The sequence below is a fragment of the Equus asinus genome, chromosome 21, assembly GCF_041296235.1.
Source record: "Equus asinus isolate D_3611 breed Donkey chromosome 21, EquAss-T2T_v2, whole genome shotgun sequence".
Lineage (NCBI taxonomy): Eukaryota > Metazoa > Chordata > Mammalia > Perissodactyla > Equidae > Equus > Equus asinus.
Window position 1 is genome coordinate 76,772,337 of NC_091810.1, and position 26,289 is coordinate 76,798,625.

At 47.0% G+C, this 26,289-nt stretch overlaps 1 protein-coding gene and 1 long non-coding RNA gene across 3 annotated transcripts in view; both read left to right on the top strand.

The window, feature by feature from the left end:
* Positions 1-26,289, top strand: part of RFTN1 (raftlin, lipid raft linker 1) — a 198,026-nt gene that overhangs the window by 13,330 nt on the left and 158,407 nt on the right. For both annotated transcript variants that reach the window (XM_014842166.3, XM_044754150.2), the window contains exon 2: positions 3,014-3,166. In XM_014842166.3, the coding sequence (XP_014697652.1) occupies positions 3,022-3,166 (145 nt within the window). In that variant the 5' untranslated portion in view covers positions 3,014-3,021. The remainder of the gene's footprint in view (positions 1-3,013; positions 3,167-26,289) is intronic.
* On the top strand, positions 15,582-17,622 carry LOC139041409 (uncharacterized). The gene is made up of 3 exons (XR_011496495.1): positions 15,582-15,661; positions 16,250-16,385; positions 16,897-17,622. It is a non-coding gene; the product is annotated as an uncharacterized lncRNA (long non-coding RNA).

Here is a 26,289-nt window from a genome sequence, read left to right on the forward strand (position 1 = left end):
TCCTCTCCACATGGGCCCCTCTTTGGGGCTGCTTGGACTTCCTCATGGCATGGTGGCTGGGTTCCAAGAGCAGGCGTCTCAAGAGTCAGGCAGTGGATGCTCCCCGTTTCTTAGGGCCCGGGTCCACAAACTGGCACTGCATTGTCCTGCATATTCTATTGGTCCAGTTGTCACAGAACTCAGGTTCAGGGGAGGTGGCATAGGCCCCACCTCTCGATGGCAGGAGTGTCAAAGGATTTTGGGGCCACATTTAAAAACTGTCACACCATTTACTTTCTGCCCTACAAAAGACCTGGGCCCCTGAAGGGGATGTGCTTCCACTGAGACGCTCCCTGAATGTCAGCGAGAGGGGTGTGCAGCCACGCCTGGCTCATCTGCCTGCATCCAGCAGAGGGTCTCCCTCCACTCTTCCCCTGCCTCCCACGCTCCCCGCTCTCACAGGCCGCGCCCACCCCTTGCCCCAGCCTCCTGCTGGGTTCTGATGGGAGCCTGGTCTGGGAACCTCGCATAGTGAACAGCGAAGTTGACAAAACTCTGCAATAATGTAAGGCACTTATTATATCTTATTGTTCCTCCTTTTTGTAAGCTAGATTTTTCTGACTTGTTTGAGCATAGTAGGGACTGTCGTAGATATTTTGGGAGTGATATAAAGTCTTTCCTATTTTGACAGGGTGGGGATTGGTAGGAGGATGCAAGAAGGAACTAAAAGGAATGCACATGTGCCAGTAGCCTGCAAGGTAGGGCCCTCAACACAAAACAGTAAGAGGAACAAATTCACATAAGGTTTGGGTGGCCAGCAACTGCTTCGTGTGTCTCCCTTCCCAGAGACAACTGTGTTTTAAGCAGTTGCTTAACCAGGGTGGCATACATGTCAAAGAAATGAATCTCTAAGGATTGAGACCTCAAGGATTCACTGATATTACAGTTTTGCTGCTGGCTGGTACTGTTTATCTTTTCTGTGTCTGATCACATAGATGATTTGCCTGGAGCCTCATCATGTCCTGTGAAACAAGCAGGGTGCCATTTGGGGTGAACTTGGATGGAGACCTCAAGTTTGGGACAGTCTGATTGAAACTTGTAACTCAAAGTTGTGAATTGAGTTTTTCTAATGCTTCTTGGCACCCCCCACCCCCACCTTTATGCCCCACAACCTTTTCTGAGTCTTTCTTATTCATCCTGGTAATCCTCTTCTCGTTTTTTTCTGCTGTCCGGGAACCTGTCCTTTATAAAAGAAGTTAAATCATACTAAAGTGTTAGTGGCTACCAGGAGCTTGGTTTGTTACCCTACCCATGGAGATATTTGTGGTTTCAAAGAAGATGCTGAGGTAGGGCAATGCTGATTTCAAAGGAATGAATCTCTAATGCTACAACTTACCTAGTAGGATAGCAGGGTTGGGAGGATTTTTGAGGAAGAGGTTTTTTTTCCTGGAGGTCCCCTGAGGGAGTGACGTGGTGAGGCTCTGGGTGATGTCCAGTTCTGTTCTAGCGGTAATAATACTCATCTCGCCACGATTACCTGTTCCCCAGTATTTGGGAGCCTCCCCTGTCTACTTCTCTTCTACTTTGCCCCAGCGGAGGCCAGCTGGCCTGCTTTTCAGCAGTTACATGGACGGCCCCTGTACAAATCAGCTCTTATATCTGCAGAGCCACAGACGATTGTACAAGTAATCAGTTCATGCAGATTGCACATAAATCATGTCTGCTCCGGCCCTTTGGACACTAATGTTCCCTTATTAAGGCATAAGTAAGCCTTCCTGTTCTCATCCATCCTTCCAGACTTTTTTTAATTACGGAAAAGTATAACGTGGTTGTTGCCACATCACCCTCCTCCACTCCCCCCCCCCCCACCCCGCCCACACCCTCATTGCTTTTTTGAGGTTCATTTTGTTTTTCTGGAGCTTGCCAAATTGCCGTAGGAAGCCGGGTACCTTGTGAATGAATTGAGCCAAAGGAAATTCTTATCTCGAAAAGGAAGCGGTCTCCACGTTTCTGTTTGTGGTATTCTTGGCCAGTTAATATTTTTGTGAAATATGTTCTGATGGCGGCACTGGTACCCCGGGAGAGGGGGCGGGTATTGGTCACGCTCAGTGCTCCAAAGGAAAATATCTTCCACTGGAGTCTGGGGAGGGGTAGAAAGTCATTTCGTGAATGTCATTCTGCCTAAATAAACAGAGAACATTCATTGTTTTTAATTCCCTGGGAAGACCAGAAGCTCAGCCCACCCGAATATGCACATTTTTTAAACATTTCTCCATTTTCTTTTCAAAGTAGCCACAGATCTTCGCTCTAATGAACATAGATTTCTGCTTCCAATTTCTCTGGCTCTGCTAGTAGTGTTCAGCCGTTTTCATTTGGTCTAAAATGACTCTCTGAGAGCGTGGAAGCAGGCTATTATTCCTGTGGTTTGGTCTAAAAAAGCATAAAAGGGGGACGTTCAGACGAGGCCCACAAAAATACTACCATCTACTTTCAGAGATGTTTTATGAATATAAATTCCTGTCTAAATAATTACTGTTGAGGGTAGAAAGGACTTTGGAGTTTGGAAATTGTAACAACAACTTATTATTCTCTCTTAGCAACCACCACGAAGGTGACACACCTCCTGTTTTTTTTTTCAGATGGGCTGACATCCTAATGCACTGGATTGCTTGTTAGATCCCATTTTTTAATCATGTTTACAGATTATAGCGGAACTGAGGTGCTCTGAGGTACTATTTTCCTCTGACTAGGGAGGGAAAGAAACATATAGGGCAGGTCTGGTTTTGGTGTCATTTCAAAATCACAGGATGGCTGATGATGGTATCTTACCAGCAACAGAAGCCGGCCTGCTATCGAGCAGAGTTCCTCTGGTGTTCGGGTCATATATTCACGTATACTCTAGATTTCATGAAGCCTGAGGCCCTTTATGAATTCTTCAAGGGAAGTATGGGGTCTCTTATCCTGTGTTGTTTAAAAACAAAGTCTCAGAAGAAAAAAAATCACACCCTGCTCCTTTCTTTCCCTTTTCCAACAGCTGCTGAGATGGGTTGTGGATTGAACAAGTTAGAGAAACGCGATGACAAACGGCCCGGAAATATCTATTCGACTTTGAAGAGGCCTCAGGTGGAGACCAAGATCGATGTGGCCTATGAGTACCGCTTCCTGGAGTTCACCACCCTGAGCACTGGTGAGTACAGGCAGCCCGGCATCCTGATGAGGGGGGAGCTCAGACCCAGCCTGGCCCCACAGCCCTACCCTGGGCACCGTCTTTAGTTGAGGCTGCCCCATACATGCTGGTGGGGCCTGACAAGGACATACTGGGGAGGAGCATGGGGTGGGGGCAACTGAAAAGTATGGGGGCTGCTTAGAGAAATCTAGAATTTTTTTGGTGAGGAAGATTAGCCCTGAGCTAACACCTTGCCGGTCTTCCTCTACTTTGTATGTGGGATGCCTCCACAGCATGGCTGATGAGTGGAGTAGGTCCACGCCCAGCATCCGAACCCACGAACCCAGGCCACCAAAGTGGAGCGCGTGGAGTTTTAACCACTCAGCCATGGGGTCAGCTCCAGAAATCCAGATTTCTATGTGGAACCTTTCACATTTTAAAAGATAGCAACCAATTAAAATAATAACAAATTAAAACCATTTGCAAGCCAAATAGTACACATGGGTAGGCTGAATTTGGCCCATGGGCCAATCAGTTTGCAGATTCTGTTTCATAGCAAGCCACATGGGAAAGGAAAGTTTGGTGTGTCTCCTCATATTGATCTGCCCGTCCACCCAAATTCACCTGCCCCTTGTCCGCCATCTTTCAAGAGTGCTTGTCCATCTGGGCTTGACTTTTTCTCACCTGTGGGGGTTTGGGTCACCTCCCACTACCAGTGTCCCAATGGCTTTGGGGTGACTGACAGTCAGTATTTTCATCCCAGAGCGTTTGCTGAGCACTGACTGTGTGCAAGCGTGTTGGGTCCTTGCTGTGGGGAAATTATGTGGCTTGTTCTGGTTTCCTTGAGCTTCTCACCTATTGGGAGAGAAGACTCAATGTGTGGAAAAAACCCTCAACAGGCTGTAATTGTAAGTTGGAAAACATGTGAAATACGTTTTCAGAAGAAGAAAACTTTCTTCCTTTTGCAGAAGTTTCCTTGGAAGTTTCGAGCAATAACCAGATGCTCCATAACTAAGACATCTTAAGACGTGTTCTCTCTGGGCTTCTGGTATATTTTAAGCTTCTGTTAACAGAAAAGAGAATTAGTGGGAAAAGCCCTCCTATGCGTGGGTTTGAGTGCGGGCTCTGCTGTGGGGTCGCCGGGCAGATCGGCGGGCCCGCAGCATCCTCATCCATCAAACGCGCACACGAATGTCCACCTCTTAGGGCAGCTGTGAAGATTAGAAGAGGGGAGATGCGTGAAGTTCTTAGCACAGTGGCTGGCACGTAGTAGGGCTGCTGGTATTACTGCCACTCCTACTCAACTCTTCCTGCTGTGACCACCTCCATGCGGAGGCTCCAGCTGCTGCTTGAGCCCTGAGAGACATGGGCAGCTGGGGTCTCCTCCCAGTGCCCAAGACGGAACCCAGCGTCTTTCTCATCCGATTGCTTCCTGCTGGCCCCCTTGATGAATCGTGTCACCACTATACTCTTAAATAGCCAGACTTGACCCTGCGTCATTCGTGACCATGGCTTCTCGTCACCTGTGGTTTCCGTTCCATCATCCAAGCCTGTTAAAACTACTTCTGAAAATGCTTATCATATGGCTAATGTAACGTGAACAAATCTGAACAGAAAATTATTTGGAGCATTTGGTCCTCCATTGCTTGTTGAGTGAATATGTGAGAGACTATGATGTTCTAGCCGTTGTAGAATGATCAAGGAAAAAACCAAAGCATGTGTATGAAAAGGGACGGGAAGGAAATATCCAGAGATGTCCTATATTGATTGTCAGAGTGCTGAGATTGTGGGGGAATTCTTTTTCTCTCTTTTTCATTTTTTGCACTGTGGTTTTATTTCCTCTGTTATTAAGGAGAGTAATTTTTGCTCACAAAACCCTCCTGCGTTTTCCCACCGCTGCATCACTCATCTGAATTATTTCCCAAACCTCCTTATTAGCTGCTCCACTGCCTTGTGCTTCGGTTGTAGAACCTGCTTTGTTTTCTGCATTGTGCCTTCCTTGATTGAATTACCTTTTGTTTTCTGACTATAAAATGAACATATGCCCATTATAAAATGTTAGGAAAACACTGGAAAATCCCAGCTCGTCTCCCTTCTTCCTCCCTTGTCCCTCTACACATCACCTCGCTCCTCTACTGAAAGCCCCGCTGTGGCTCCCCCCGACCCCAGGTGGCACCAGCTTCCCCCTGCCCTCATCTCTTGCCATTTGTCCTGCGTGTTCTGCCACTTTGGCCTTGCTGTTTCTCAGACTCCTCAGGCCTCCTCAGGGCCTTTGCACTACCTGTTCCCGCTGCCTGGAAGTCCTCCCAGATAGACTGTTGGCTCAAACCCCCTTCTCTCTGAAACTTTCCCTGACCAACTGTTTAAAATTTCTGCCGACCTCCCGACTCCCCTCCCCTTCCCTCCTTGGTTTTCTCCATAGCACTTCCTACCGTCTAACGTGCTACTTATGTTGCTTATTGTTGCTTGTTTCCTTGCTTGTTGTCTGCCTGCCTTCTTGAGAAGCTAGAAGCCCTTCTGTTGAGTGCAGGCGTGTGCCAGTCTTACCCTCTGCTGTACCCTCGGAGCTTAGAGCAGTGCCTGAACTGTTCATAGGCAGTCACTGTTTACCCAATGAATCCTCAATGCATATTTTTGTATCCTGCTTTTTTGCAACTTGATATTCTATAGTGAGGCGTGCACCCTGTCATTCCATACGTTCTGAAAATGTGATTTAGTGGCCATATATCACTTAATCACTCAGCGTACCATAATTTATTTAGCAGTCCCCTTTTATTGGCCATTTCAGTTATTTTGGGCTTTGGGCTATTATAAATAATGTTGTGATAAGCAATGCTGTACATAAATCTTTGTGCACATTTCTGACGATTTCCTCAGGAATGACTGAGTTGAAAGATACAAACGTCAGGGCTCTTGATAAATTGCCACATTGCCCTCTAGATAGGAGTTGTTTATGTAAAACACAGATCTGGTCATACCGACCCCTTGGCTGGTTCCCTGGATGAAGCAGTGGGTGTTCCAGCTGGCGCGCAGGGCCTTGCTCGGTGTGGCCTGGCCTTAGCCGACCCTCCTCCCTCCCTGCTGGAGGACGGCGTGCACGGCCCTTGGCTTTGCCTGCTCCCCCCAGGACCCTCCCTTCCCAGCTTCCCTCTTCCCTCTGCACAGGGCCTGCCAGCCCCTCACTGCTTGCCAGAATCCCACCCACCTGACATTGACCCCTCTTGACATCCGTCCCGTCCGAATCACTCTTTTCTGCGTGCCTATAGTTTGTCAGTAGCATCATTATGACACTTTTATGACATCATACATTACACTTATTTGTATTTCCTTGAGGGCAAAGACCAAGCCTTGCTCATCTTTCTGCTCGCCTTTCTTGTTCACACTTTCTAGCCGAGAACAGCGTGTCCTGAAGAGTCAGGTTCCAGTAAACCTTCAAAGTCAGTGTTACACGGGCGGGCTTGTTGCCCTGCGGCCTGTCCACCTCTTTTCAGAAGCTCTAATGAGATGGTTCGTTATTGCCCCAGAACGGAGCTCACGTTGGTGGAGAGCCTGCCGTGTGCCAAGTCCTGTGATGGGGCGTTATATTCCTGATCTCATTTTTTCCCCGATTTTTTCAGCTTTGCCGAAGTATAGTTTAAGTACACTGCACTGCATGTATTTAAAGTGCTCAAACCCGTGAAACCATCACCTCATCAAGGTGCAGAACATTTCCATCCCCAACTTTCCTCATCTTCCTTTGTAATCCCCCCTTATTTCCAACCCTCCATCCCTGGACAATCAGTGACCTGCTTTCTGTCCTTGATTTTAATTTCTAGAATTTTCTGTAAATGGAATCATAAGGTATGTATTCTTTTTGGTCTGACGTTTTCCACTCCGCTTGCTTATTTTGAGGGTTCTTTATGTTATTTGGTGTGCCAGTGGTTTATTCCCATTTTATTTCTGAGTAGTATTCTATTGTTCTGATGTACTACAGTCTGGTTTTCCATTCACCTATTGATGGACATCTGGGCCATTTCCAGGTTTTGGCTATTACAAATTAGTTTGCTATGAACCTTCATCTTTGTGTGGCTTCTTATGTCATTTTATCCTGCCAGTAACCCAGTGAGGTACTCCGGTACACTCGTTCCTTCTTGCAGAAGAGGAAACCTCACAGAGGTTAAGTAACTTTTCTAAAGATGCAGTGCTAGGAAGTGACAAGGGCAGAATTCAAACACAGGTCTCTTGGGCATCATGCCTTTGTGCCTTGTAAACTCCAAGATACTAGGCAAATAGGCATTAACACGGATTAGAACATTCTTATTAGAAAACTTGTGTTATCCTATAGAGGGGCATAAGAATATTCCTCTTCCATAAGGTTTTGGCCATAGAAGATTTTTGAGTAACACTCAGTATGATTATTTCTCGTAGAGGGGATGCTCATCTGACTCTTTAGGAAATTGCAAAGTGAGGAGAGAGGGTCGGCCCCTTCCACCTGGTGGCTTAGGCAGGAAGGGGACCATGTGCACTTTGTAAAAATTCAAGAGCAGGGTTAACACTGTTTCGTTTGTCCCTTGCTTAAAGCTTGGTGCCCTTGTGGAGGATATTGGAACACACAGCCCCGCTTTTGTAGGTTGGCAGAGGCAAGGACCAGCAGGAGTCTCACGGTGAAGCACATAAGCTGCCAGAAATCTCGATTCTGGGTGATCTGATTGGTCTTAAATTTTCAATTAACTCTGGTCACCGAGGGAGGAACCTACCCTCTGATGGGTTTCATCACAGACGGAGGCCCATAAAGCATCACAATTTCTGCAAAACGGTGCCTCATTATCCCTTTTGTGCATGCGTTTTGCCAGCTTCTCCGTGCCAGGCCACTCTAACACCACTTGAAAGCTACCTGTGTCAGCTCCGTGAGAATTGACTGTGTTTTATACGTGTTTGGCGCTGGGGGCAGTTGGCACAGTGAGAGATCTGTGTGAGGAGGCCAGTGCCCAGGGCCTGATCCCTGCTTGAGCTGTCTAGTTGTGCGCTGTCCACTACAGGAGCCAGCAGCCACATGGCTATTTACATGGAATAACTAATTAAAATTAAATAAAATTAAGAATTCATTTCCTTCGTCACACTAGCCACGCTCCAAGTGCTTAACAGCCACATGACTAGTGGCCAGCACATTGGGCAGCACAGATTGAATGCCCTTCCGTCATCACAGAAAGTTCTGTTGGGCAGTGCTGCTCTAGTCTGTTTTCAAGGGAAGCTAACGGTTTCAGGTCAGAATCTGCATCTGCAATTCAGATTAATGTACTATTTTTATCATAAAAGTTGGCCCTTGGGTTCCCTAGGGACCATTGATGGCAAGTCACTGATTTCACAAATATTTACTGAATATCAACCTTGGGTCGGAAGTTATGTTCTGGGGACATATGGGTGACCCTGATGGCAGGTGTTCCTGCTTGTCTTGTCAGCTCAGGCTGCCATACAGAATATTCCAGACTGGGTGGCTTACCCAGACATCAGGGGGCCAGTGTGGTTGGGTTCTGGTGAGGGCTCTCTTCCCGGCTGGCAGGTGGCTGCCTTCTTGCTGTGTCCTCACGTGGTGGAGAGGGAGACAGAGAGCTCGCTCTCTCTCTCTCGTGTCTCTTCTTATAAGGACATTAACCCTCTTGGATTAGGGTGCCACCCTATGACCTCATTTAACCTAATTACCTCCTTACTTTGAATACAGTCACATTGGGGGTTAGAGCTTCAACATTTGAATTTTAAAGGGGCTCAATTCAGTCCATATCACTGGTCCACTAGTCTCGATTGGTTCAAAGTCTCCTACAGATGAAGACCCAGGTGATTATAGGACTCGATGCCAGAGTGGCAGGATAGAGGGTATGTGGTGCCCGCAGTCTTGATGGAGGGTGTGTGTGTCAGGCAAGGCTTGAGGTCTCCAGGTAGGTTTGGAGTTAGCCTGGAGAAGAATGGGAAGAAGAAGAGAGTAGAAGGAGATGATCCTTTCAGGCAAAGGGGACAACCTATGGGATGGACCAGAACCAGGAGGCAACATTGCATATATGGGAAGCTATCGGCAGTTCCCTTTGGTTGGGATGTAGCCTTTGGGAGAAGTAAGTGGGGGCCAGATGACTAAAGGTATTAGGTCTTGGACTAAGGAGTCTAGGCCGTCTTAAGAGCACTGAATGTTTTTAAGATGGGGAGAGAGTGGGTGACATGATCTAATTCACATTCTGGAAAGACCAGTCTGGATTTAGAATGAAGGAGGATGGAAGGGATAAAACTGGGGGAGAGGAAACCATCTGGAAGCCATTACAGTCATCAGGCAAGGGGTGAAGGTGGCTTCAACTGAGAGTGGCAGTGGGGACAAGAGTAGTGGGTGGGGTCAAGACACTAGGAGGTGGTCCCTGGGACTGACTGGCAGGTGAGGGAGAGAGGGAGAGTGGGGAGTAGAGGAGGAGATGGGTTGCTGGGCACCTGGATGGATGGCATGAGGGCCACACAGCTGGGTGCTCTGGTTCTGCTTTAAAGCGTTTTCACATGATGCTCTCACTCAATCGTCCAAGTGGGCCTGAGAGCTGGAGGGAAGTATTATCTTTTTCTTTCTTTTTCAGATAAGGAAGTCACTCGACAGGTAGTTAAGTAGTAAGTGGGACCAGAGTCCAGGTTTTAACTCTGTTCACACAGAATTTTTCTACTGCACGTGAAAGAGAGCTCAGTGCCAACCTGTCCGGCCTTCTGAATGGCGTCTCAGTGTATTTGTTTAAGTAACTTTATTGACGTATAACTGATGTACAGTAAAATGCACCCATAGTCAGCGTCTGGGTTGATGAGTTTTGGAAAACGTAGACACCTGTGTCACTACGACCACGCTCAAGATGTGGGACTTTTCCATCCCCTGGAAAATCCCCTCCAGCTTCCCTCCCCCCTCCCCAGACAACTCCTGATCTGCCTTCCGTCACCGTAGCTTCACTTTGCCTCTTTTAGAATAACGTCGAGATGGAATCATACAGTGTGTGTTCTCTGCTGTCTGACTTCTTACTCAGCGTGACGCCTTTGCAATCCATCCACGCTGCTGCACATGTTGAGAGCTCATTCCTTTGTTTCTGAGTAATATTGCGTTGTTTGAATGTGCCACAATTTCTCTAATCCTTCTCCTGTTGAGCATGTGGGCTGTTTCCAGTTTGGGGCTTTTATGAGAAAAGCTGCAGTGAACTTTTGTGAACAAGTCTTGTGTTGACAGCCGTTCTCATTTCTGTTGGGTAAATAGGCAGGAGTGGAATTGCTGGGCTGTATGGTGAGTGCATGTTCACCTTTATAGGAAACTGCCCGACTGTCTTCCAGAGAGGTTGCACCATTTTACAATCCAACAATGCTGTGTGAGAGTTAGTCGCTTCCTTTTTTACAGGTGATAATTACAGCTACTATTTATTCGGCACCTAGTGTATTAATCAATTTTAAACAAACTACCAACAATCGTATGAGATCGGTGGAGTTCCCTCCATGGTATAGAAGAAGAAATTGAGATCTTGAGTTTGGAGAGGTTGTAAAAGCCACTTGCTCTAGGCCACCAAGGGGCTGGATGTTTGTGGCCCATCTTGACCGTCATCTTACTGAACAGGGAGCCTGCATGTTGGGACGTCTTGGTTCCTGAATCTGCTGCAAGCTGTGGTGGGTTTAAACTAAATGAAAAGTTGAAAAGTAACTCATGCTCCATTGCACATCCTCTTCAAACTCGTCTTCTGTTTCTCCTCTTAAATTCCTACTTATCAAACATTCCCATGACACACATTACAGTTTTAGGACCAGTTTGCATTGCCACATTTTTACAATTCCCATCTTTGTGGTTTTCCTGTCTACGAGGTCTTTAAGAGCTGACCTTTGGGATTTTTTCTTCGACATTGTGCTGACCACGCTCATTCTTGGATTTTGGCTGCCAGCATTTTAGCCTTAAGCTCTGTATATAAATTTTGAGTGGTCATGATAATGACACAGCATGACATTCCTTATTCAAAACATGCATATTGTGCAATGAATCATTTAGGGTCCAGTTTTTATTTAACTTCCCAATCTGGATAACCTTAGCCCTAAACACAACTGCAGAAACAGCTGATAATCCTATTTAAGTTGTCCTTTTAATCTCTTTCCACAACCAGGAAAATGACTCATCTTAAAAGATGGATCACAGTTTACATTAAAGTCTAAAAATGAACAGATTAGTGTTTGGGGGCTAAGAGCTTGGACGCCTAATGGCTGGTTATAAATCCCGGCACTGTTAGCCTGTCTGATTTCATGGGTCATGGAGGGAGCTGATAAGCAAGTTCTAGGATATCGTCCAAAATAGTTGACCTCCAGAGGAAGACTACGAGCCTTCAGAACTAATGATTTCTTTAACGTAGTGGTTCTGCAACTTGAGGGTGAATCAGAATCACCCGAGGGCTCTTGAAAACCCAGAATCCCAGGCCTCAGCCTCACAGTTTCTGATTCACTAGGTCTGGGAATGGCCTGAGAATCTGTATTTGTAACAATTTTCTGGGAGATGCTGATACTGCTGGTCTGGGGACCATACTTTGAGAACCTGCAAAGACCAGGTGGAGTGCAAATTTCTCTTATCTAAGTGGAGATGGCAGAAAAAAATGATACTGGTGCGCTAAGTATAAAATTCACTAAATACTTACATACCTAAGTATGACCAACTCATCATTTATTTCCTTGAAGTAGCTTGTAATATATTTGCAAGGACAGGCCATACTTCTAATACAAAAACAGTGTCAGTTGACACAATGATTCTCAAACTCTGCTTATAAAATTTCCATGCCCAGGCTGCACCCCAGGCCAATTAAGTCACTCTGGGGAAGGGACCCAGACATCAGTATTTTTTGAAACTGCAGATGATGCCAGTGTGCAGCCGTGGTCGAGAACGAGTGAGTGGGCGTTTGTTCAGTGCTGGGTGGTTGCTGTAAGCCTGGGGACCCCAACTGGTTACCCCTGGATGGGTCACCTGTGCTGAGATTTTGTTTCCCTTCAGGCCTTGGGGCTGTTTGAATCTCCTGCAGGTCACCTCCAGTTCCGCACAGACTGGTTTTTCCCTGCAGCGTGCTGAGCAAGTGTGTGACACGGGGTGGGTTGGGAAGCCCGGGTACAAACAGTTGTCCTCAAACTTTAGCAAGATCAGAATCACCTGGTGGGCTGAGACGGCTGAGCCACTGTCCCTGGCATTTGTCATTCTTAGGTCTGGATGGCGCCCAAGATTTTGCATTGCTAGCAAGTTCTCGAGTAATGCTGCTGCTTGCTGTTGCTACTATGAGGACCACATTGAAAACCACTGGGCTAGACCATGGGCAGTAAATTACCCCCGGCATCCGAAAACGTCCTCCTTACCTGAGTCCTGCACGTCTCAGTTGTAACTGAAACCCAGTCATACTGAATGGACACCCCACCTCCCCAGGGCTCCCTAAAACCTTAAATGGTTGTCCCTCGGAAAAGCCAACACCTCTCACCCTGGCTCCCTCCTATCCCTCCTTACCCTCTTATGCCAACAGCCATCCCAGGAACTACTCGCGGTCCCTGAAATGGAAGCACGCATCCCACGCCTCTCTCTTTGCCTGCACGGCGCCCGTGTGGAACGCTGCCGTCTTCCCCCACGCCCAAGGCCAGTCGGGGTCCTCTTCCTCCACCAAGATCCAGGAAAAGCTTCGCCTTCTCCAGGCTCTCTTCCCTGACAGCCCAGCCCTCGGGGGTGACCGATCGCTGTGGAAGGGGACAGTGGAGGACATGGGAGGGCAGGTTGGCTTTGGGGATGAGAGGCTGCGTGGATGGGAATGAGTGTGTGCGAGGGGGTGGCCGGGCTCAGCTGAAGGAAAGGGCGTACAGGAGGGTTTCAGGAGCAGGTTTGTGGCCAATGGTTGGGGGTCTGCAGACAGCCCCTTCTTGACTCGGGGGTCTTGGCGAGTCTGTGCCCTTCCCGCTTGTGTAGGGCAGGGAGGCACAGCCCGGCTATGGCTCTGGCCAGCACACACCAGGCATATCGGGGGCCCAGTTACACCCCCAACATCTTCATGGCTCATCACGCTTAGCTCCAACCACTCCACCTGAGAAGCAGCCTGTAGGCTGTGGTCTGGCCTCGTCCTCCACTCTTTTCTGGAAGCCTTTGCCTCGGTGAGGTCTCTGCCACCTCTGTTCCCTGCCTCCCTTGTCTACTGCTTGGCCTTGCCCTTGCCAGTCTCACCAGGCCCCACAGCAGTGACCTAGAGTTGACAACCTAGAACAAGTGTTAATGGACTGAGTTTGGGTCTGTGATGCATCAGGGAGCTGGCTGGGAGTGACAGCTGGCTGCAGGTGCCTGCACATGTGGGTCATTCTTTACAGGGAAGCCCAAGACAGGAAGCTGTGGAAAGAAAGAAAAGAACTGGGGGAGGCGTGGTTATTTGCGTTAGAGGAGGATTCTTGGTTTCAAGTGGGTTTTGCCGTGGGGCTTCCTTGAGATGGAGCCTCAGGGGCCCTGAAGGGCTGGTGTGCCGTCCGTATGAGTTATTTATTCTCTCTCCGCATATGATATCTGCAGCTTCAGAAAGTAACAAATTTGTCTGTAGTGTTTGCAGCTCTTCAGCAGAACTGAACACAAAGCCAGTGATGTTGATGGTATTTTTTTCAGATAAAACCAACCAACCAACCAAATTTGAGGCAAAATCTCAGAGGCCATGAAGGAGGGGAGGTGGGTGGGTCGAAGCGAGGCCCAGAGCAGCCGGTGATGTCACAGCGTAAGGCAGGAAGTCCCCTGGTCTGAGTTGGGGGGTGACTTTTTATATCCCTCCAACTTTAAACTCACCCCTGAGGGAGGGTCCTCCTGCTGCAGCCCTGAATCTTAATGGCAGAGAGGTGGTTCTGCTCCTGTGCCCTCTCTTGGCTTGCTGAGGATCCCTGCAGATGATGAGGTGTGACGGGAGCAACGGGCTTGGATGTTGATGACATTATTATTTTTTTTTATTTTTTTATTTTTGAGGAAGATTAGCCCTGAGCTAACATCTGCTGCCAATCCTCCTCTTTTTGCTGAGGAAGACTGGCCCTGAGCTAACATCCATGCCCATCTTCCTCTACTTTATATGTGAGACGCCTGCCACAGCATGGCTTGCCAAGCAGTGCATAGGTCCACACCTGGGATCCAAACTGGCAAACCCCAGGTTGCTGAAACAGAATGTGCGAACTTAACTGCTGCGCCACCGGGCCAGCCCTTGATGACATTATTATTATTGGTAACACTAACAACAGTAATTACAGCCAATGAACCACACACCATGCTTAGTGTAAGTTAATTCTTACAAGATCCTGATGTTACAGATGAGGAAACAAGGCTCAGAGAGGGTAACCAACATGTCCATGGTCACACAGGAATAAGGCTAGAATCAGAACTCAGAGTTGCTTTCTTCAAATCCTTTGCTTTTAAGCAACATCAGCTGTACCACAGGTCTCTCAGTTACAGCTTTGGGGTTCGGTAGACTCTGATCTGTCGTTTGAAGACCCCAACTGTGACGGCCCTCCCTTCAGTTGAGCCCTGCTCTGGGGTGAACTTACCTGTATATCTTGGTGAGTCACAGGGAGTGGGGATGAGAATAGCAGCTGAGTGTTGTGCTGTGCAGCTTCCTATACTTTAGCTCAAGTAAGCCTTACAACTCGATCGGTGACTTTTCAGACCTGTTGCGTGGATGGGGAGGCTCAGTCCCAGGTGGTCCTGACTTGCAGGGCCACAGCTTAAACTTGGTCCTCCGGCTCCATGTGACCTGTGTCTTGCTGCTGCCCGGGACCCTCAGGGCCTGGGGGTTGGAAGCCACGTTCGGATCACACTGCCCACCACCTGCTGAGAAACACTTTTCTTGTTTGCCAGGATCACGAATGTTGGTCCCTAACCCACTGGAGTAGAGCGTTGGCTTCCGTTTGTGGCTGCTATTAAAATAGGGCTGTTTGACCTCCAGCTCAGATTTGGAAGGCCGAGTCTGAAGTTGGGTACGTGTGGATGGCTGCCACTTAGTCCCAGTCTTGTCCCTGCGCCAAGCTCAGAGCTTGTCCTGTGCTGAATATAGTCTCCTCCTTTGCTGAAAATAGTACATGCAGTCGGGTAGAGAAGCGTTTTTCTTTCCTAGAAAATCGCTCCTTGCTCCTCTAGGTAGCATCAGCTTCTGTGGAGCCATCTGTCCCTTCCAATATAATTTCCAGACTATTAGATTAAACAGCTTCTCTTGACCCGCTTTCGGCTTCTGTTTCCTTTCACTGCTCAGTAATAAATTGTGTAGCAGAGTTTTCGTGGAGAGTGTGTGCGTATATTTATCTAATTTCAGTTTGGGCAACAGCAATTATTGGGTGCTGTGAATTTATTTAATTTCCTCCCTGCGTTTCATTTTTGTTTTCGGTTTCTGTAATTGCTGAGAGTTGGTGCACTTTTTGGTTTAAGAGTCAGGAACGGAAGTCAGTGGCATGAGTTATGAGTTGAGGTTCTGGTTGGGAGGTGTGCTAAAAACAGACCCTGCTTTTAGACAGAAGATGCAAAGGGTGGTAAGCAAATCAGTTCCCATAAAACATGTCTCACCGCAGATAAATATATGCTTTTACAGTTTGTGGGGATTTTTAAAGATAAATGAGATAATATGTGTGACATGGCTTGAAGCTTTTCTGAGCAGAGCTGCTATATCCATCTTCTGTGTTGTTGTTGCTTTTGATGATGTCGCCAAGTCTGCTATTAGTATTAATGTTGTTGTTAAATATTCACTAATGGAAGTAGTAAGATTAGATTGAAAAGGACGGAAGGCATTTTTTGCATTTCTTTCTTAATGTAAAAACTTGCTGTTTTCCCAGTTACTTTAAATCCAGACCAAGAAACAACAGTCAGTCTTGTGTGACAAGGGGTGTGTGTGTGTGCGCGCGTGCATGCAACCAGTAAATTTCAGTGACTTAAGGCTGCCTTCATTAAAAAAAAACTCCCTTGGTGATGGCTGTTATCTGTCAAAGCAAAACTGAATTATTTTTCTGCGGGGATTCATAAAAGCTATGCTGCGATAGCGGTAATAATTTTTATCTAATTTGGTTAAAACAGAACAGAAAACAAGTTAATGTTCTGTGCCCCCTACTAATTATTGTTATTAGTGATATTGCTTCAAAGAATTTTTATGAAGAGGCTTTCTCCACTGCTTTGGCCGGATTTCATGGATGCTTCAGATGGAAGGAGGCCTGTTGAATTTTATCAATGAAATATTTTCGAAAGCAATTCTGGTGTGAAAAGGTAGGTAATTCTGGCTTCAAGTTGCCTGTCACTGTCATTTGGTCTAGAAAGTCATTTCCTCAGTTCTGTGTTTCAGACGTGCCTTAAGCTGTTCTTTATTTACAGGTTGGATCTCCTGATGAATAAAAATTATGTAGGTGACGGGTCCCTGCTACACTTAGTGGCTGAGATTTTTTTCCATTCGTTGCATAAACCTACTTTTCAGGTCATACCTGTGATTTATTGGGAGGCATCTACGTTAGTGTGACAGCCTGATTGGGTCCTCTTAAAAGAGGAAGGGGGTTATTTCAGTTGGGCGTCTCAGGTGTAAATTCAGAGTTACTTGGGAAGCATGAAAAGAATTTGGTGCCATATGGAAAGAATGTTGCTTCTGATGTAAGATTAGTAATATACAGAGCTGGCATACTTGGTAGGGCAGACTGCCCTTAATGGAGAAAGCAGTCTTGTCTGACAGTGTCATTTGACAAAATTAATAAAATTGGTTATTTATTGATTACCTGCTCTTTCTCAGGCTCCAGGCTGGACATGCGAAGGCGTATAAAATGCTGCAGCTCTCACTGGAGGAGCCAGTGTCTAAAACATCCCACCCCTTTCTACGTTCCTAATGTCCTAGCCTAGTGTCCGTTTTCCCATATCAGGAAACCAGGCCAGTGCGGGCACAGCCTTCCTTGAGTCTGAGTGTTGTCTTGAAGGAGCGTCTGCCTCAACTGACCATGGGTTATCTTTGACCTGCCAGGCCCTGCATGGCTGGAGATCTGTTTACTGCTTGGTGGGCAAAGGAAGGCCCTCGAAATCCTAGAGTGAGTCTGCTCCCTGGGCCTGCCACCTGCGGCTTGGGAAAGCCCTGGATTGGTGCCTGGGGCAAACCAGCTTCCTGGGGGTGAGGCAGTCGTCTGGGCTGCTCATGCCCAGGCTGAGCTTCTAGAGACTTAATTGATGCATCGGGGGTGCCCTGGGCTGTGCTCCCAAGCTTTCAGTCCATTATGGCTTTCCTAGCGAGAGAGGGTCTTTTTGGCTGGAATGAGATGAGGCTTGTGGAAGAAAAGCTGCTGCTGCTTCTCCTGACAGCCTGGGCTGAGGTGATGCCGGAAAGACGACTAGGAGCAGAGAGAAGGGCACCGAGGACTCTGTGCGTTGCCTTGTTTTATCCCCCAAACTGGTTGGCCCAACTGCTCCTTGTCTCACCACTGTTTCTTGCCAACCTGGAAACTGTAAATTAAAACAAAAACTTACTCGTATTTCTACTTGGTGGTTTCTTACTGTGGACTTCATAGAAATGGATTAGACCCAAATAACTAAAATCCAACAAAACTTATCTTTCTCTTAATACTCTTTACTTTCTTTGCTCTAAAGCGAGAAGTCAGAGGTGGCTTAAGGCAGGTGATGGGGGCCAGCGCCCCAGAGAGGTGAACCCGCCAAGGTTTTGTTCTGCAAACCAGGAGGAGTGTTGGGGTCCTGGACAGGGCTTGGAGTTGGGAGCCAAGTTAACGGAGGTAAAAACAGCTTTAAACTGGACTCGTTAGTTGTGTGATACTGAACAGCATGGTAAGAACCCTCCAAGATGGCTCCAACGATCCTGCCTTCGGGTGCCCACGCCCAGCTGTAATCCCCTCCCCTTGAGTGTGGGGGCGCCTAGTGACTTGCTGCTGGTGAATAGGGTACGGCCAAAGGGATGGGTGTCCCATTTCTTAACTTTCTCTTTTGTTTCCCTTACCCAAGTAGACATGGTATTCGAAAAAATGTGTCAAAGAGTGTACTGCCTGTATTTCCTTCAACTGGGAGAAAATATTTGCAGATCAGTTATCAGTCAAGGGGTTGATCTCCAAAATGCATAAAGAACTCATACAACTCAACAAAAAAACCCAAACAACCCCATCAAAAAATGGGCAGAGGATACGAACAGACATTTTTCTAAGGAAGATATACAGATGGCCAACAGACACATGAAACGATGCTCAGCATCACTAATTATTAAGGAAATGCAAATCACAACTACAATGAAATATCACCTTACACCTGTTAAGAATAGGTATAATCATCAAGACAAAAAATAACAAATGTTGGAGCGGATGTGGAGAAAAGGGAACCCTCATACACTGCTGGTGGGAATGCAAACTGGTGCAGCACCTATGGAAAACACTGTGGAGATTTCTTAAAAAATTAAAAATAGAAATACCATATGATCCAGCTATTCCACTACTGGGTATTTATCCAAAGAATTTGAAATCAATGATCCAAAGAGATCTATGCACTCCTATGTTCATCACAGAATTATTCACTATAGCCAAGAAGTGGAAGCAACCCAAGTGCCCTATAGGTGAATGGATAAAGGAGACGTGGTATATATATACAATGGAATATTACTCAGCTACAAAAAAGACAAAATCACCCCATTTGCAACAACATGGATGGACCCTGAGGGTATGATTTAAGCAAAATAAGCCAGACAGAGAAAGACAAATACTGCATGATATTACTCATATGTGGAAGATTACAAACACATGGAAAAAGAGAACAGATGAGTGGTTACCAGAGGGGAGGGAGTGGGGGGTTGGGCGAAAGGGACAAAGGGGCACATATGTCTGGTGATGGATAAAGACTGAACTACTGGGGGTGAGCACGATGAAGTGTATTCAGGAATTGATAAACAATAACATACACCTGACATTACACAATGTTATAAACCATTATATTCCCAGTAAAATTACTTGGGGGAAAAAAAAGGGATGGGATGTCACTGCTGAGATGAAGATACAAAAAGACGCTGACTGCGTCTTGGACTCGCTCTTCCTCTCTCCCTCTGAGAGAAACCAGCTGCCGTGTTGTGAACGGCCCATTGGAGAGACCCACGTGGCGAGGACCATAGGGAAGACCCCTGCTGGCAGCCAGAGAGGACCTGGGGCCTCCTCGGGCAGCCCTGGAGGACCCGAGGCCAGCCTGCCAGCACCCTGTATGTGAGCTTCCAAGTAGGTCCTCCCCCGCCAAGCCTTGAGCTCCCTCCAGCCCTTGCCAATGCCCTGATGCTGTGTCACGAGAGGCCTTGAGCCAGAGGCTCCCAGCTAAGCTGCACCTAGATTCTTGACTCACAGAAACTGGGAGGTCATAAAGGTTTGTTGTTTTAAGCCACTCATTTTGGGGGTAATTTGTTACACGTCATCAGATAACTAATACAGGCAGTTTATGTTAAAAGTCTTGCTCCTCTGTGAGAGGGAGCACTGTGGAATGTCGAGAACACAGACTCTTGAGCCAGACTTCAAATTCTGGCTTTGCCACTTATTAGCTGTGTGACCTTGAGAAAGTCACTTAACCTCTCTGTGCCTAGTTTCCTCATCTGTAAATGGGAAATGTAGTTTTTAGCTTCCAGCCTCTATGTTCCAGGAGGGGTAGCTTGAAGGAGGTGGCAATGGGTTTTAATTGACACAGTCCACAGTTTCTGCCACAATGAGTAGAAAGAAGGGGCCACATTTATAGCTTTTGGACCCTCTCAAGCCTCTTCAGCTCCCAGACCAGGTGGCTCCCATTTGGCTGAGGGCAGTTTTCCAGAGGAAGGGGCAGGCAACACACAGCACCTGGGAGAGGGGTGCACGGGTCCCTTAGAGGCCATCAGCTAGAGTGATCCCTACATGATCTGCCAGTCTGGAGGCAGATGATGGCTGTCCATTTTTCCATCTCGTCCTTTCTTTGATGCCATGGACCACCTCCACAGCATCTCTCGGATTTCATGCCATGGGCCTTGTTGAGCAGAGTGCCTCTCTTCTGAAGACTAAATTATATGTCTAAGAAAAGCCTTCTGCTTCAAGCACAGTTATGGTTGGAACCACCAGCCTGGTTGAAATTGTTGAGCTTGGCTTCCAGCTGTGAAAGTCAAGATTTGCGACATTTAAACATATTGATGAAATGCAAATGCCCTGGGGTTGCCCTTCCACAAGGCCCTAGCACTTAGATGAGTAAATGACGGGAAAGGAGTTGGACGGGAAGAGCGTCCTGAGCCCGCTCTCAAATTTGAGGATTGTCCCTCACTGGATGCCAGCGTTGGGTCATCCCCATTGGTAGCTGTGAAGGTCTGCTCTTTCCAACGGCCCCTGTTCATCATGGGCTCTTTACTTGTAGATACAACTGGATTTTTTTTCTCTTTTCTTTCTTTTTCTTAACTGGGTTCCTCTCATTCACTCCCCCTACTCTCAAAATAAGCATCAAATTTTTGTTTAGGGAAAGAAAAAAAATATATAAATGATACCAACTCTCCTGAGTTTTTGAGCGTTTCCTGTGTCTTCTTGCTGTTTTCCCTTTATTTGCTCTCTAGCAAGAAAATAAAATTGCATTCGATTGACATGCTCTTCTGCTGGGAACCCAAGATGTGACACCCTTTCTGTGTTTCCTAGTTGTGATGAAATGGTGCAAAATCTCTGGCAACCGTAAATGAGATAGGTGCTGGCGATTGATCCAGTATCAGGAGGGAAGACAATAATTTACTCATTGTTTCCCTGTTAAAGAAACACTGTAAGAGTTGAGGCGGCTGATGCCCCTGAACACGAGCATGCTTTAATGGAGACGCTATTAATAATTTACCTTAATAGTGAAATAGTTGTCATTTTTGTGACCAGAAATTTGTTTCAGCCTCTGCTTTATGGATGGAAAGTAGGATCAATTAATATTGAGTGATGACAGCCTCCCCGCCAAGAGAAAATGGGAAATCTTCATGTCGTCATCTGCCTTGTGACTAAGAAATAGCTTTTCTTAATTGTATGGAACAGAGAAACCCAGGGGGATGTAATTCATTTCTCTCCAGCTTGTGATGTAAATTGAAAGTAAAGAAAAATAACCACACGCCAGAGTGGGGATGTGAACTCAACCACTGAGCTACGTCTGACTTGTAGGATTTGCTGGAAACAAGCAGACAGCTTTCCCCCTCGACAGAGTCTCCTTCCAGGAGGGCGTTGCCCAGGCCCTCGGATACCCCGCCATGGCCTGAGTGTTTCTCTCTAATGGTGTTAGGAGCCCCTCTGCCTGGAAGGGTCTGCCTGCAGGTCTTCTCCTGGCTCATTCCTTCTGCTCGTCCTGGTTTCTGTTCAAATGCCACCGTCTCTTACCATCCTGCCTGAAACAGCCCCTCCCCTGGCCCCATTCACTTTCAACCTCTGCCACCTGCTTTATTTTCTTTGTGGAACTTGTCATCATCTGAAATCATATGATTTTATTGTTTTGTCCTTATTGATGGTGGCCTGCAACCAAAACATAAGCTCCACGAGGGCATGACTTTGCCTTGTTCATGGCTCAGCCCTCAGAGACTTAGTGCTGAGGGTACTTGTTGAATGACTGAATGATTAATGTCAAAACTCTGTAATGCAGGACGATTAAAAAAATTCCTGCACGTTCACTCCAGCCCTCTTTAACGGTATATTGACTCCAGGTGGATGACACAGTCTGAGTTGATCCTGTGAATGTGGTTTGGTGCCATTATCCTTCTCTATTTGTGCCAATAGCCCGAAGTCCCAGAATGTAACCATCCCACTGACATCATCCCCAGACCTTCTGCAGTGTGCTCTCAGAGGAACCTGTACGTCTTCACAGTGGTGATCACAGCTCCTTATTTGTGCAGTGTCATCTCCCTTGCCGGATTTTAAGCAACCTGAGGATAGAGGCCATTTCTATCTCATTAACTGCTCTGTCCTCATTATTTACCAGTGAGCTACATGAGGCTGCTCCTGGGAGTATTGAAAGATGCTGGGGGTTAGAACCAGCTGCTGCCACCAGGATGAAGTGCTGCAGACAAAGAAGGAGGGCCCTTTTCTCCTCTCCTGCCGTCTGATCTCCATCGAGAGCCCCCGCTGGCAGACCCTAGTAGGAAGTCAGCGGGAAAAGGAGGGCTGCGGTTTGCAGGGTCCTGGCTCACAGCACAGATCAGGGTCTCGAAGGTGGATCTGAACCTGAGAGACAGCAACTGAATGACCAGCACCGTCCACACCTCCAAATTCTCAGCATCCATACGTCCTTCTCCACATTTTTAATGTGACATGAAACGACTTTCTTTTGGCTTAACAAGATACAGCTGTTTTTCTTACAGTGCTTTCACTCTTTCACCAAAAAGAGACACAAAGTCCCAGCTGGCACGGTGTCCTTCTCTGGGTGACAGTCTGCAGGATGCAGGATGTTCAGATGGGGCTGGTGGAGCTAGGAGAATGGGTGTTGCTCAGATACGGATGCTGTGACTGTTGGACTCGGCTTTGCCCTCAGCCAACACCTCACTGGCTGGGGTTCGTTGCCTGGTGGAATGATCTAGGAATCTAAGTTCTTACTGGTTCTCTCTCTCTCCCTCTCTTTCTGTTGCTTTAGTTTTCCATTAACATTTACCCTTGGAAATGGAAGTACCGAGAGGCACTCCAGAGACTTCCCTGGTTTCATTTTGCGGCAACATTCAATTTCCCCATGGAAATTGGGATCCCTCACCCCAGCCAGTACAGTAGCAACCACCTTCTTAGTCTTTTGTTTCTATGACAGTCATAATCCAAAATGGCCAAGGGGCCATCTCAGCTTCCGGTTTGGTGAAACCATTGCTGTGTCGTCTGGTGGAAGCATTCCTCCCATGGGAACCAAGACCTCCAAACCAGCAGATCCAAAAGCTGTAGGGCCAGGAAGCAAAAATTCTGTTAGGTTTAAGAGGAGGGGAGCCATTCCTACTTACACCCCTTGATCGCTAGAACTGTGTGTTCCGGCGGTGGAAGAAATAGAACTGACTCAATTTATATTCCTCATCCTGAAAGGGTGAACTCCAGCTTGTCAGGATGGTGTCTCCCAACTGGCTCCACAGGGAGTGTTGGACCAACAAAGGGTGCTTTATTTTTAACGATGTACGGAATTTCGCGAACAGTGGTGGCTAAGGCTCTTTTGACAACACTGCCTTGCGTGGTGAATCAGTGGTTTAAAAGTTGCATTGGATGGGAGCTTATGTTTTTCTCCACCTCTCCTTGAGTGCTTCAAAGTGGCCCTCAGATGCCCGTGGATGTCCAGTCCATTGTTCCCAGCATCACTCATCACCACAGGGCTGGCTGACTTCCTGGGGGTGTGCTGGCATCTTTCTCATGTCCCCAGGATCAGCCTGTGTTTATCTTGGGAGGAGGAAGGCCCATAGCAGTGGCATTAACTAATTAGTCAGCAGCTATTTATCGGTCCATCACCCTACAAGTCAGGGAATAGTGTTGGTGGAGTGATTAAAAGCATCGGCTTTGGTGGGGCGCAGATCTGGGCCTGTGGCCTGCAGACCTGGTGGGAGACCTGTGTCTCTCTCTGTTCACTCTGTGACCTCGACTGAGTTACTTGGCCCCTCTGGGTCTCAATTTCTTATCTGTAAAATGGTGATGGATTCCCTGGGGTTGTTAGAATTGAATGAAGTCATCAGAGCAGGCCTTGGGTAGGCCCAGAGATAAGGCTTAGTGAATGGCAGCTGTTTTTGTTATACCAAATGCAAAGAAGAGCGAGACAAGAATGGTGTCCATGAGGGCTCTTAATAGGACTTATTGCCCAAGATGGAAATGATTTAAATGACTTAAATGAGTCTTTGGACCTTTGTTCCGTCATCTGCAAAGTGAGGTTGTTTGTCCTAGTTTATCCCTCTTCAAAGTCCCATCCACCTTTAGGATACTGATGGACCGTGGTTCACTTCGGGAAACTCCGGGAGAGAACAGTGTGGAAAATGACGCAACCCCGGCCATGAGGGCCACAGGCACCCGCTGAGGAGGGGTCATTGTTGGCAAGGGGGAGGGCAGCCCCGAGATGTAGGGCTTGACCGCCCCTGAGGACAGGGCAGGAGTGAGAAAAGTAGAGAGACTTCGAGGAGAGGCTCCCCCTCTGAGGCAGAAGCCAGCTGGGTTGAGGAAAATAGTAATGCTTTGCGTAAATAGAGCGTTGCAAGAATATGAAGTGTTTTTGTGGACCTTATTTAATCATTTGATAATAAATAAGGAGCTCTGACTCTTACTGGCTTTGTCAGTAGGTGTGATAAGAAGATGATCAGTTTGTGGAAATCTGGCATGCGCAGTGCCCCCGTGACCTGGTTTACTGGTATCTTGCCCAGTTTTAGGAGCTGAGGTAGTTCACTCTGGCCAACAGTGTGGAACTGACCATGCTGAAGGAACAGACAGGGTCATTGCAGTCTAAAATTATTTGTGTGTGTGGACGCACACATGCACACACGAGGTGGGAAATGGGTGTATCAATGAGGACATTTATGGCCAACAGTGATTTCACAGGAATCAGAAGGGAGAGGAGCTGCTGAGGTCATCCCACCCAAGTGTGACTCTGTGCAGATGAGGAAACTGAGGCCATTGGTGGAGAAAGAGCTCCCCCAGGGCCATCAAGCTGGTGATGACAGGCCCTGGAAGAATCCAGATTTCTTGGTGACTCCTGGTCTCACCAGGTACTTCATTCGCCACATTCCTCAGCTTTTGATCACTTACCGTTGTGTTAATCACTTCAGCTTCAGACGGCTCCTCCTGTGTAATTAGGAGACCGGACTGTAGGCCTGTGAAGGTCATCATGTGTTGGGACAAAGCCCACCTCTTTCAAACAGGAAGTCATGTTTGCCTGGAGCTGGAAACAACAGAATCGTCTCTGCCTTGCTGAGGTTCCACCCCTCCTTGATCAGACCGGGTGTTCCTTGTAATTCCAGAACATTCCTTCTGAGTTCTCCTCAGTGCCTCCCGGGCCAGTCCTCTTGCTGTGCACTTGTCAGAAGTTCTGCAGCCCTTTGGGCTTCCCCAAATTCTCCCTCTTCTTTCTGGCCTCAGTTGTTGGATTGGGGTCTTGTTCTGAGAACTTTTTAAGGTTCTAATTTTTCCTCCTCACAAAATGAGGATTGGGACAGAGGCTCCTGGCTCTGGTTCATATCTGCCCACGTAGATGATCTCCCTTGCTTCCATGTACTCAGTGTTTAATGAATTCCTGTATTTCATTTCTCAAGCTCTGTACTCGGTCACAGGAAGGAGGAAGGCTGTGTGGGGAAGGAAGTCACCTCTCTCAGTGGCTCCCTGTCCCAACACCTGTTTTTTTTTTGTTTTTGTTTGTCTTTTTGTGAGGAAGATTGGCCCTGAGCTAACATCTATTGCCAATCTTCCTCTTTTTGCTTGAGGAAGATTGTTGCTGAGCTTAGATCTGTGCCAGGCTTCCTCTGTTTTATGTGGGGTGCTACCACAGCATGGCTTAATGAGCAGTGCCAGGTTCACACCTGGGATCCAAACCTGTGAACCCCGGGCTGCCGAAGTGGAGTGCACAAACTCAACCACTACGGCATTGGGCGGGCCCCCTACCTGTTGTTTTTTTTAAAAGGCAAAATGCCAAATTTCATAAGCAATAATAACACTCCTCATGTCATTCAGGCAAAGAAATATGACTTTCCCTGATAAACTCATAGGCAGTTACTTTTTACAGCTTGAACTTCTTAATGCTGTGTTAGCTATTAGGGAAATAGGAAGGAAGAGAAAAGAAAAACAGTGACTGCAAGAACCATCAGCAAGAGGTGCTTGGTCTCCCCTCACTAAAGCTTGCTGTGAGATCCTTGTAGAAAGAGGCTGTCGCTGATCATGTGTGAGGTGATTCAGGGGCTCTGTGGGCACCAAAGAAAGTGATTGAAAAAGAGGCACTCGTGTAAATTTCCAAAGATCACTTTTTAGAAAGGATGGTGTCTTTCTAAACCACATCTGAAGACCTTTCAAAGTCAAAGGAATTAAAAAAATGTTTAAAAATAAAATATTCTACTTTCTAGACATAGTGGTTTGATCAGATTTGTGACATGGCAGAGTTGTGCTTTTTATGTGTTTTGCACATTTTATAGTATTTAAGGAACTTGGAATAACCAATTTACAGTGCATTTGTGCCTATTTGAAGAAGCTCTGTGAAGAAGTAATTTAAA